The sequence below is a fragment of the Chenopodium quinoa genome, unplaced genomic scaffold (assembly GCF_001683475.1).
Source record: "Chenopodium quinoa cultivar QQ74 unplaced genomic scaffold, ASM168347v1, whole genome shotgun sequence".
NCBI classification, from domain to species: Eukaryota; Viridiplantae; Streptophyta; class Magnoliopsida; order Caryophyllales; family Amaranthaceae; genus Chenopodium; species Chenopodium quinoa.
Window position 1 is genome coordinate 983,137 of NW_018743014.1, and position 12,449 is coordinate 995,585.

Here is a 12,449-nt window from a genome sequence, read left to right on the forward strand (position 1 = left end):
GAGAAATCTCGTACAAAAATGTGGATACCAGATAATAGCAAGATCTAACCAAGAAGGCTGATAATTTATGATCATTTGATAAGATGATACCCACTGAGTTCTGCAGTGACATCCTCAAAGCATAAAATACAAATATGAGCAAGTAGATTGTAGATAGAAACAGGCAACAGGGTTTCTCCTGATCACAGGAGCAGGAGTGTAATTAACAGATAAGCAAAGAAAGAGACAGAAACTGCTGTTTATGCACATGCGACAGCAATAACCACATCAGACAACCACATTTCATCATCCAGCTTAGCAAATCAGTTGTTACAACAATAACAAAGATCAATAGTCTTTAATAGCTCAATTATGAACGGGCCGATGCAATAAAAGACAACATAATGAATAGGAAAGAATAAAAGCAGCTAAGCCACTGAAAGATATTCAAAATAGGAGTAAGTAGATCACTCGACTTTAAGCCAAGAGCCAAAGGGAATCAAAGAACAAAATAAATTCAGCAATCAGCAGCACAACCAACAGTAAAATAACAAATCAACCAAAGTTTAAACCAAAGTTTAATAAAATTAACAAATTAGACTGAATTAATTTGAAGATTAGAAATTAAAAATAAAAATTAGAAATCAACTTACTAGCACCGACGTTTCGAGTAGCGATTTCACGAAGAGGACGGAGTCCACGAGTCACGACCACCGAGTCACCGACGTCCGACTACCAGGCGATTAGGCGAAGAGAACGGTGGCTGCCTGGCGAAGCGAAGAGGCGAAGTCACGAAGAGAAGAATGGAGATGAGCGAAGAGGCGAAGTCACGCGAAGTCACGAACAGAAGAATGGAGATGAGGCGATTAAGAATGGAGGCGATTAGGCAGAGAAGGCGAAGTCACGAAGAGAAGAATGGAGGCGATTAGGCGGAGAAGGCGAAGTCACGAAGAGCACGAAGAGGCTAGGGCTTGAAAGCCTTGAAGTCTCCTCTAACTGATTTTAATTTTTTTTTTTTTTTAAAAATAACTTAAAATTTTTTTTTGGGCCTGGTGAGTCACTTGACCCACCAGGTCTAAGCTCAAGTCCGCCACTGGATACATCCATACAAGTTTAAAGGCTAATTATTTGAAAGAAAAATAAAAAAAAGGCTAATTATTTAACTTTATGATAAGGTAATTAAATTGTATAAACCGGTTAGTCTAGTATTGGGGTTACAAACAAAATTTAGTTCTTTATTGGATAATTTTCTTAATATGTAATGAAACTTTATACATATAACTGCTTTTTTGCCATACATAAATAATTGTCATATGCGTGCGATTTAAATATTAAACATTTTATGTGATTTTTTTTTTTTTTATTGAGATTTGTTGTAGAATTATTAAATATGTTATTGCAACTTGTCAGCATACTCGATAACTTAGAAATTAGCTCTGTTCCGTAAGTTTATCGAAATGCACTTCTAGCATTTTAGATTTTAAAAACCTGGCCTTATGTTTGGTAAATACTGTATAGAAGTTCTGCCTAATATATAGTAGTAAATTTACTTTGTTTTGATATCAATTGACCAAACCCCTGTATTATCATGAAACAGAAACACATTCTGTTTTTTTTTTTACTAAAAATCTAGGACGTATGATATTTTAACTACTTTATGTAATAAAAGTGTCAGTAAGCCACTCTTAATTGCCATTACAGAAGACAGATACAATAAAAACCATTAATTTTGTGTACATGAAAGAGCACCATCAACATTGACAAATACAGCATGAGCTATTTCAAATTAGAATATGAAATATTACAATAAGCAATAATTTAAAATGAAACATTACTATGTGACATAGTCCATATATTTGCAGTTTAGTGCTCAAGGAATGTAATCTAATGAGAATTTATTTTCTTGGTGATCATTCAGAAATGATAATGGAGGATATGTGTTGAATCTTCGGCCAATCATTTCCAGTTGGATTTTGACATTTTTCCTTCAAGCCTTGCTTACAATAACTCAGATCAAGTAGCTTCAGATTGGTGAGGCTCCTCATTGTTTCTGGCAATGAATCGAACTCCAAACAACACTTAACCCGAAGGGACTTGAGAGATGATAAACAGCCTATCCATTCTGGTAAAGCCTTAAATTCCTGAGAACGTTCAATGGTGAGGTCCTGAAGGGCGGACAAGTACTGCATCCCACTAGGAAGAAGGCTCATGCTTTCAACTCCCCAAAGCTCTAAGGAACGGAGGCTCTGATGAAGGGCTCTCCAAGGCATGCCATCGTCTTCATTGCTGTCATCCTCCTCGGAGAAGGTTAAAACTGGACATTGAATTACTGAAAGAGACTCTAGGACAGTGAGGTACTCTAACCCTTGAGAAACACTCCTCAAGTTCTCACAACCTTGGATTGTAAGCCTACGCAAAGAAGAGGAGCAGCTTCTAAATGCCTCCTTAGCTTGGGATAATCTCTCCACCTTATGATCCCATGTTATGCTGAGGCTTGTGACAGAGCTCATTGACAGTGACTTTAGGATAGCCAATATTCTCGAAAACATTTACCTTTCTCAGTGCTGAAGGGCGATTATGATTATTGTAATCATCGACGACATCCCTAAACTCCATTATTTTGAAGTTTTCATCAAGATTGCCCAAGCTCAGTGTTTTCACCCCCGGACATGGAGGAAATGACTCTAGTTTAGAGCACTCCAAGATTGACAATTTGAAAAGGCGCTTAAATGATGGTTGCCAACAGCTACCATCCGCAGCAATAAGCTGTTGATGTTGATCACCTTCCCACCACCCTTTCAGCATGGAACTATAGCTTATGCTGAGCTCTTCGAGGGAGGGAAAGAAAGTGAAATCACTGCTGCTGCTTCTGCCATTTGTTTCCTCCATATAAACTAAATTGTACATACTTGATACTCTCAGCAACTTCAGGTACTGCAGCTTGCTGAGCAACGAGAGATGTTGCAACCCCATGGCAGATTCGATCTCTATCTTGATAAGGTTTGGGAGACTGGATATCCACCTTGTAAAACTCGTACCTTGATAATACCACAATCCTACCCCTTTGAGATTAGAATGTGGCTGTAATTTTTCTAGCAAATCTTCATGATTGATTGCTTGTTCATCACCATACTCATGGCCTCGAAACTTTATAGATACTTCCTTAAGATGTTCCATGCTCGCTAAATATCCTCCTCTTCCTTTAAGGATTTGATTGTCGTTGACATCTTTATACTCTGCAGGGATCGAGATGCTAATCGAGCCTCTTAGATTTGAGAGAGCTTTCAGATCTCTTAACGTGCCCACATTTTGCTCACCGCTATTTGAACTGTCATCTTCACTCGAACTTTCCTCCTCATCACTTACGCTCTCTTCTGCTACTTGAAAGTGAGTGAGAACATGAAGACATGTCAATTTATCCATGCCTAAAGGCATAGACCACACCGCACAGGAATTAATATTTAAGCTCCTAAGGTTCACCAGTTTATATATATCCCATGGCAGCTGTTCTAAATTAGTGCAACCATCTAGATTCAGAGTTTGCAGGTTGTGTAGTTTAGTGATTGAATTTGGAAGTCTTCTAAGATGATTATGAGAGAGATCAAGATACCTTAAATGCAATAATTTACTTATCGATTCTGGCAAACTATCAATGTTTAACTCATGCAAGTCTACTGCCCTTAGACACATCCAACTTGATACAAGATTTTCTAGTGGTGGAAATGAGCGATCAAAAATGCCATGAATAAAAGAACGAATTCTACTCTTAGGAAAAGAGCTTTCACGACATTCACTTCCAATATGATGTAAATGTAGGACATTATTCTCGACCATGTTATTATCTGCAGTAGAATCCACTACACATATCTCCTGTGCTCCAACATCTAAAAGACTATGGACTTTACAAGACACAACCTCGCCATATTCATCCAATTTCACAGGTTGCAGCAAACATCTGATTAACAATATTGAAAAGTATTCTTCAGCAGCATCCACCATGCTCTGACCATCAAGTGGCACAACATATCCTTGCGCCATCCACAGCTCGAGCAACATCTTTTTATCAATGATAAAATCCTTAGGGAACATTGCACAATAACTCAAGCAACTCTTCAATCGAGTTTCTAGATTATTAGGGATAAGATTATGTGTCAATGGAGTCCTATTATCTTCATCATTTGTGGCTAATGCGTGCTCTTCAGACAAACCCAATTTGTTAATATCCTGACTAAATATAACAATACCTAGCTCTTTTATAGCAGGAGGAAACCCCTCACACTTTTCAACTATTTCAGCTAATTCAGGGTGGATTACATGTTTTTGCCCTTTCCCAAAAGAAGTCATCTCTAACAAAAGCCATGAATTCTCCTTGGACAAACCTTTCAACTCATATGTATGTTCGCTCCTTATAGCCCTCGTAGTATCATTCGAGCATGTAGTAACTATAATCCGACTCCCCCCTACACTGAACATTAAAAACTTTCTTAAAGCAACCCACTCTTCTTGATCCTTACCACTAACATCATCTAGAACAATCAAGTATTTCTTCCCTCTAAGCTCTTCTGTAAGTTCTATGCTCAATAAATCATCAGTATCTGTATAAAACCGTCCTGCAGCCTCTAAAATTTTCCCAAGAATCTCATTCGCGTTGAGTTTACCTCCATCTCCATTTGAGACTTGAACCCACAATCTCAACGAAAACTCATCTCTTACCCTTTGATCATTATATACAAGTTGAGCAAGAGCGGTTTTCCCCATTCCCCGAACTCCCTCAATTGTAATGAAAGAAACATCATCTTTCAAATTATTAGTATCCAACAACAGCAAATCTATTACAGCATTCATGTCATCCTTCCTCCCAACAATCTCATTATTTCTGACATTTATACGAGAACGAATGTCACACTCACCCCCCATAATAAGCTGATAATCAACTTCAAACCCAGTATTACCATGACAAATACAAGTACAACTACTGTTACCCAACTGATTCCTTATACTCTTAACACACTGAGACATTCTGCTATCAGAAAAGAAATCGCGTACCTTATCAGGAAGTTTATTGTTACGTTGGAAGCGGCCCTTAGTCTGAGCAGCCACTGTAAGTATTTCATCAAACAAATCATCAGCATCACAAACAGCATCCTTGAGCTTCTGAACTACAACTCAGATCTACCAGTGTATATATAATGAGCTCAACCAGCTACTGTTAGTAAATCTACCTTTGTTTATTGCGTATTACTTCATTAATTTTGGTTCATTTTCAAATTGGATCACGTATATATATATATTCATCTGTCTCAAAAACGAAAAAAAAAAATCTCAATTATTATTCTTGGCTACATTTGTCATTATTTTAATGTTTTCAAAATTATCCGTTGGTCTCATGTACCGTTTTTCTTTCTCCTACCAATCAATCACCACTTTCTTCTCTAAATTTGATTTTATATTGGTACATCTTATTGGTAGTATAAAAGTTAATGACATGGTAGTATAAAAGTTAATGACATACTAATCTGTAAGTCTTGGTCTTGATTTAATGAAATTAATATACTAAAGTACTCCAAGTTGGAGTTGGTAGTATAAAAGTTAATGACATACTAATCTGTAAGTCTTGGTCTTAATTTAATGAGATTAATATACTAAAGTACTCCAAGTTGGAGACAGAGGAACGGTAAAGTATTGATAAAAGGGCATACAAGCTTGCCTTCTTTCATTGATTGAGTGATTGAGTCAATATATAACACAAGATAATATCTAAAAATATGATAGAATCAAAGGATTTACACAATAATCTCACAACTTATTCAACTCCTATAATTAAGTAATTAATCTCAAAGATGTATCTTCCCAAATATTCTCTAAATCTTCATAATAATCCTAACACCCCCCTCAAGTTGGAGCATGAGGAGTGAAAATGCCCAACTTGTGAAGTAAATAGTCAAACTGCGACTTGCCGAGAGAGAGCCTTGGTGAATACATCGGCCAATTGTGCATTTGTAGGAACATAGGAGGGATCAATCAAACCATCAATTATAGTATCACGAACAAAATGACACTCAACTTGTATATGTTTTGATCGTTCATGAAAACAGGATTCTTAGCCACAATATGGAAAGTTGATTGACTGTCACAAAACAGTTTAATAGCCTTTGGATGATGCACACCAAACTTGATAAAAGACCATTCAACCACTTTAATTCACAAGTGACTCGAGCGATATTCTACCTCTACTGAAGAGTGAGAAACAATGTTTTGTTTCTTAGTCTTCCATGAGATGGGGGAATGACCAATAACACAAGCCAACCAGTTAATGATCTACACATAATGGGGCACGCGGCCCAATTAGAATCACACCAACTTTGCAGGGTTAAAATCACTATCAGCTCGTATAAGAATTCCCTGTCCAGGAATTCCCTCTAATATCATACGACCCTTAGTGCCGCTTCCTAGTGTTTAGCTCGAGGTTGTTTCATAAATTGAGATAAGATATGAACCGAATAAGCAAGATCCGGTCGAGTGACTTCGAGATAAATGAGCTTACCAACAAGCCTTCGATAGATTTCGGGATCAGAAAGAATATCACCACTAGCTAACCCAAGCTTGTGGTTTTGTTCGATAGGATAATCAACAAGTTTAGCACGTAGCAATCCAACTTCCATTAACACAAAAATAAACCAACAGAGCTACGAGCAACTTCAAAAATATATCAGAGACCCAAAATCTCTCATAAAAAAACAATCACTGAGATATGCTTTGAATACCCTTAATGCAGCGGAATTATTTCCAGAAATAATGAGATCATTAATATAAACAAGTACATTTATCTGTATAGCTCTGCTAGTAAAAATGAATAGAGCATAATCTATCTGAATACGGTTGAAAAAAACAATACTCTTTCAAAGCAAACACAAGTTTGGAAAACAACATCTAGGTGCTTGTTTTAGGCCATAAAAGGATTTACGGAGGCGACATACCTTATTTGGGTGAGATGATTCAAAGCTAGGCGGATATTTTATGTACACCTCCTCATTAAGATCCCCGTGTAAAGGCATTTTGTATATCTATAGACACCTAAAAATGTCTCCCCAACACCAAACCTGGTGATGTATAATCTTTTACGATCATATTGGTCGAGTAGCCGCACGCAGCGGGTTGAATAATCACATTAATATTCCTTTCCAGCCCAATTCATTTCCTTTCACAAATCCATTCATCAAACCCAACCATTTTTCCTTAATTAATGTTGAACCCAATCCATTAATTAAGCCCTTTCATTAATTAATCCTAAACCCAAACCATCCTAAACCCTAAACTAATCCTAGAGGAATTAGGAGATTTTAATTAGCCGTCATTAATCTTTTCCGTACATTAATTTACCATAAGTCGGCTAAAAACTATTTCAAGGAGCAAATTCTATCATTTAGCCGCTGTCGCAAAACGGTAGAGGTTGTCACAAAATGGCAATGCTACTGCAAAACGGCAAGCCATAACGTTTTGCGGTGCATGCTGACGTGGCGCGACACATTTGTAGGATAATTTCTCCCAGTTTACATACGGTTTCTGTCGCAAAACGACGCTGCTGACGTGTCGCAATAATCTGCACTGTTTTGTGACATATCCTGCCGTTTTGTGGCAATTCACTTTTCACATGCTTTGATCTAAACTCAAACTTCTCGACCACGACACTTTTTCCCCTATAATACCCGGCTATTTGTTAATTCGAGAACACCAATTCATATTCCAAGATTCACATCACAAACACCGTTACGATATCTTTGAAGCATCAAACACTTTCACGATTATTCCTTCACGTGTTTCGAAGTCCCTAAGCCATACTCGAAGTTTAAGACCTAGATGTGAAAGGTTTGAAATTTCTGAAGGTTTGGATCATCAATCTCAATTTTAATTATTTAATTACTTGTTTCAATTGATTTATATTTTGCCTTCAAGTTACTAACGCTCTATTATTTTGTAGAAAAAGGTCTCGACTTTGAAGTAAGTGCTTCTAATAATTGATTTGAATTTTTATTAGAATCGCATGCTTAAGATAACACGTTTTGTTTGATTATTAGTAACATGCTAGGATTTTATTAATCTTATTGGTATCATGCCTAGGATCTTGCTAATAATGATATTGATATGACGATGTTCTCATGGCTATGTTACTTCTAATATTTATGCTTTATTGCTTGCTTGAAATCACCATTTTGCATGTTTTACAAGAATATGTAATTGAAAATCACGCCTAACAAGATAATTTGGACAACCGGTTTTGGTACCTTTTAATCTTATTATTAATTCAAGTGGTCGTGATTCGTAGTAATTAATAATAGTTGTGCATTGATATTCAACCAACTTAGCTTAATCCTAGTTTGGAGTGGATCAAACAAATTGTTTGCATGTTATTTAGGAAGCGATTAACAAATGTCGTGGTTTGCTTCATAACGCAACTTCATACCATCATCTCTGAATATCCAAGCCAGTCATGGTTCGCAACCACTGTAGAGTTAGCAATCTCATAGATTGTAAATATGGTGTAATCTTCATAATTTATGAACGGTTTACAAGTTCCTAAAACTTGTTGGCGACTCTCTACTTCCTTCATTCTTCATACAATGTCGAATCCCACTTCCTACGATAGCCGGCATTCTCACAACATGTACATGTAGGTACACTTCACACGACGCCTAAAACATCCATCTAATGTAGCACCCAATTTTTAGAAGCTACAATTGCAAGAAAGGCTCATACAGTAACCATTTTAGTCACATGAGCAAATGTTTCCGAGTAATCAATCTCTTCCCTTTGATGGTTGTCGAAGACAACTAATCTGGATTTTAACCGTTCAATGCTTCCATTGAAATTATATTTGATCCGATACACTCATTGACTACTAAGAGCACGTTTACCGGGAGGAAGATATTCCATAGTCCATGTGCCATTATTTTCTAGTGTCTGAATTTCCTTTTTCATTGACTCTCTCCAACCTACATCTTTCATAACCTCTCTAAAAGATCGTGGCTCTTTATTAGAAGTAATGGCTGCAATAAACTTTCGGTAATGCAAAGAATAAGTATCATAATTTATATAATGTGCTATAGGATAAGGAGTGCCTAAGAGATGCTTTGGAGACGAAGTGTTAGGAGATGTAGAAGATGGACCATATGTAAAAATTGAGTGTGTCACATAGTCGCGTAAAAGAACTGACGGAATCTTATCCCTCATGTCACGGCCTAGCTCAATGATATGTGAAGAATCGAGCTGTTATGTATTACTTGCAGGAGACGAGAACGATGTTGCAGGCTGCTCCGCACCTCCCTGTGGCAGCGTCTGTTCGCTGCGGGGTACCCGCGGAGCCTACTGCCTGACTGTGGGTGCATTGCCTTTGTGTGGTCTGCCCGAGCTGGGCAGTGGCGTCTACTGATGTGTCATAGGTGGCAGCAGGCTCTGCAGTGGCGTCACCTCCAACATCTACTCTTATGCCCACCGACCTCTTCTTCTGCATTATTACGCACAATTATTGATTCCTCTAGTGTGTTTTCATAATTATAAGAAATGAAATCATCAAAATCATAGTCCACCTCCATATTAATTAGAATTAAGTTTTCCGGAAGTATATTCGATGAGTTCGGGTCAAGAAAAGGAAACACATCCTCAAAAATCTTCACATCACGAGAGACGAAAAATTCTTATGCATCAAGATCAACCCTTTCTTTCCGAAGGGATACCCAACAAAAACACACTTTCTGCTTCGACTTGCAAATTTATCTCCTTTCGCTTTTATATTATGAGAATAACAAAGACGACCGAACGTGCGAATGGTGTTATAAGAGGGAGAAGTGCCAAATAAAATTTTATATGGGGTTTTATTGTTCAACAAGGGAAAAAGAGTAGGACTAATTGAACAACAGCAATAACACTCTCCCCCAAAAATAAATCAAATTTGCTTGAAATCTCAAAAATGTCCCCACATTCACGATATGTTTGTGTTTTCTCCCAACCTACCCATGTTGTTGAGGAGTACCAACAAATGAGGTTTAGAACAAAATACCCATGGCAAAAAAAAAAAAAAAAAATCAAATAAACAATTAAATGCAGTTCCATTATCACTTTGAACCACTTTAATTGTTTGAGAAAATTGTTGGTCAACCATTGCAACAAAGGACATAGACATACGAAACACTTCATTTTTATCGATGAGCAAATAAACCCAAATGGCACGAGAGAAGTCATCTACAATAGTATCGAGCTCCACAAGAAGAGGGATGCCTATAGGATCCCCACAAATCACAATTTATCTTCTCAAATATCCGGGATGCCTTACTCTCACTTAAAGAAAAATTGTCTCGAGGGTGTTTAGCACGAAAACAAACCTTGCAGGCTTTATTTAAACTACCCTTACAATTACCAACCAGAGGAAGAAGCTTTACCACTTTTCTGACGGATGCCCCATTCTTTTGTGCCACAACTCTAAAGTGGAATAAGAGTCGTTCACTGAGACAAGTTGTATTAAAGTTGAGTCATTGAAGTAGTATAGTCCATCTTGCCTAACACTCGTTCTAATGAACTCCCTCGACTGGCCTTGTATAACACACATAGAATAATTAAATTGGACAGTACATTGCATTTCATCAATCAATTGTGAAACTAAAACTAAATTACAACTCAATTGTGGAACAAAAAGAACATTTTGTAGAATAATTGTTGTTGACAAACGAATGAAACCCTCCTTAGTTGCTACTCTTACTAGCACTGATTTACCATTCAGCAGCCCAACTGGACAATGTATTACTTCGTGAGTATCAAACAACCACGAATCATGACAAGTGACATGTCTAGATGCCCTGGTGTCGATGATCCATCTATCTCTTGGTATCAAACTTATCATTCAATCTATTATTGTGAAAATTTGTGTTGCCAATAAGACCCACAAGAGCCTCCCATTATTCTTCTGAAAAAACATGAGAATAGTCATTATTTGTGCTACTCGTATCCCTTGCTCCAAACTCTGTTGTAGTCAAGTTAATTTTAGATTGTTCTTGATAATTGACCATTTTCATGATTTAGAATTAACTCGTGAAAGTCTAACTGGCTAATACAAGAGGGGGGGGTGAATTGTATTTGAGGTGAAGTCTAAAAACTTTTTGCGGAATTTAACTAAATAGAACAATGACAAGAGAAGATATAGGCTTTTCCAAATTTCCACTATGTAATCAAACTCTTTACAAGTGAAAATTCAAACCCGTTAACAAGTTCCACAAATTAAGAACTTGTTCCCAACTCTTACAGAAGACTTCAACAGCGAAGCTTCCTTAACCTCACCTTACAAAAACTCACAATCCCAAACCCAAAAGTACTTGAATACAATCTGTAATTACAAATACCTATTACACTCAAGAATAAATGAAGGACAAGAACTCTCTTTATGTTATAAGATTACTACTGGAATTTTAATGCTCAAGAGTTGTATTTTGCAATCAATATACTTGGTTTATATAGAGAATTTTAATCCTAAACTTCCACACTAACCACTAACACAGTCAACACCCACTATCAATTAGTGGAGAATTGTGACAGTGATCAAGATATTGGAAGTTTCTTAAACTTCTCCATTATCCACATTAACAGCTAATTGCTAAAGAATAGCTCATGAAAACCGTTTACTGAGATATTCATGCAACAACAAAACGATTTGTTTGACTCTTTAAAATATTCTGTTTAGAAGAATTTAAAGAAAAGATTTTATTTTGAAAAGATAATTTATAAATTAATTAATTATTGAAAAACAACTAAGATAATTAAATAAGATTAATTATCTTTATTCGAAAATAGAAGACTAGATAAAATATTTATAAATTATCTTTTCCTTAAATAAAAATTATCTTTTAAAACTAATTTTATTCCAGTAGTCTTTAACATAAATCATTGAGTTCCTTTCCAAACTTATATTATTGAGTGCTCACAATTAAAACTAGAACGTGAAATTTGCATGAGGCTTTTTAGAGAATGCTACTCCGCATCCCTTGAATCAAGTTCCTACTCCGGAACGAACTTTGCTTGAACCCTTTAATCACCAAAGACTTAAAACGCTCATTAGTCAAGTTTCTCAGTTTGTCCATCAAAACCAAAAGGGTCAACAAATTCCCCCTTTTTGATGATGACAAACACTAACAAACTTTGGTAAATAAAAAATGTCCAAGCATGCAATAGAAATTTTAAAAAACATGAAAATCTGTAAAAACAGATTAATTAAAGAACTTAGAAAAATACTTTAATGTTTTTATTTAAGTAAACCAAAAAGACTGAGCAAAAATTAACAGGGACTTTATTAACTCAACAAATCAAATAAAAAAAATTAACTAGGACTAAGACTTTATTAAATTAACTTAACTTAGCAAAACATTTATACCTTCGATGTGTGAGTTCCTTGGTAAACACCTTAGCCGCCAATGAAGTTTGTCTTTTCC

General features: G+C 36.3%; 1 protein-coding gene across 1 annotated transcript; it reads right to left on the reverse strand.

The window, feature by feature from the left end:
* Positions 1–1,889: 1,889 nt before the first annotated feature.
* LOC110729939 (disease resistance protein RGA2-like) lies at positions 1,890–7,034 on the reverse strand. The gene is made up of 5 exons (XM_021909731.1): positions 6,957–7,034; positions 6,744–6,848; positions 6,524–6,665; positions 2,533–5,138; positions 1,890–2,447 (listed from the first exon to the last, which is right to left on the reverse strand). Exons 1-5 carry the CDS (start codon positions 7,032–7,034, stop codon positions 1,890–1,892), a joined length of 3,489 nt encoding a protein of 1,162 aa, XP_021765423.1.
* Between the last annotated feature and the right edge of the window lie 5,415 nt (positions 7,035–12,449).

What these genes read in the sequence shown, in the direction of transcription:
- LOC110729939 (XM_021909731.1), bottom strand. Translation starts at nt 7,034, where the DNA reads ATGCCTTTACACGGGGATCTTAATGAGGAGGTGTACATAAAATATCCG. An exon ending in AATCTATCGAAGGCTTGTTG is followed by an intron (nt 5,139 to 6,523) that starts GTAAGCTCATTT and finishes TCTGAGTTGTAG; the next exon opens with TTCAGAAGCTCAAGGATGCT. An exon ending in GCCCTTCAGCACTGAGAAAG is followed by an intron (nt 2,448 to 2,532) that starts GTAAATGTTTTC and finishes TGGGATCATAAG; the next exon opens with GTGGAGAGATTATCCCAAGC.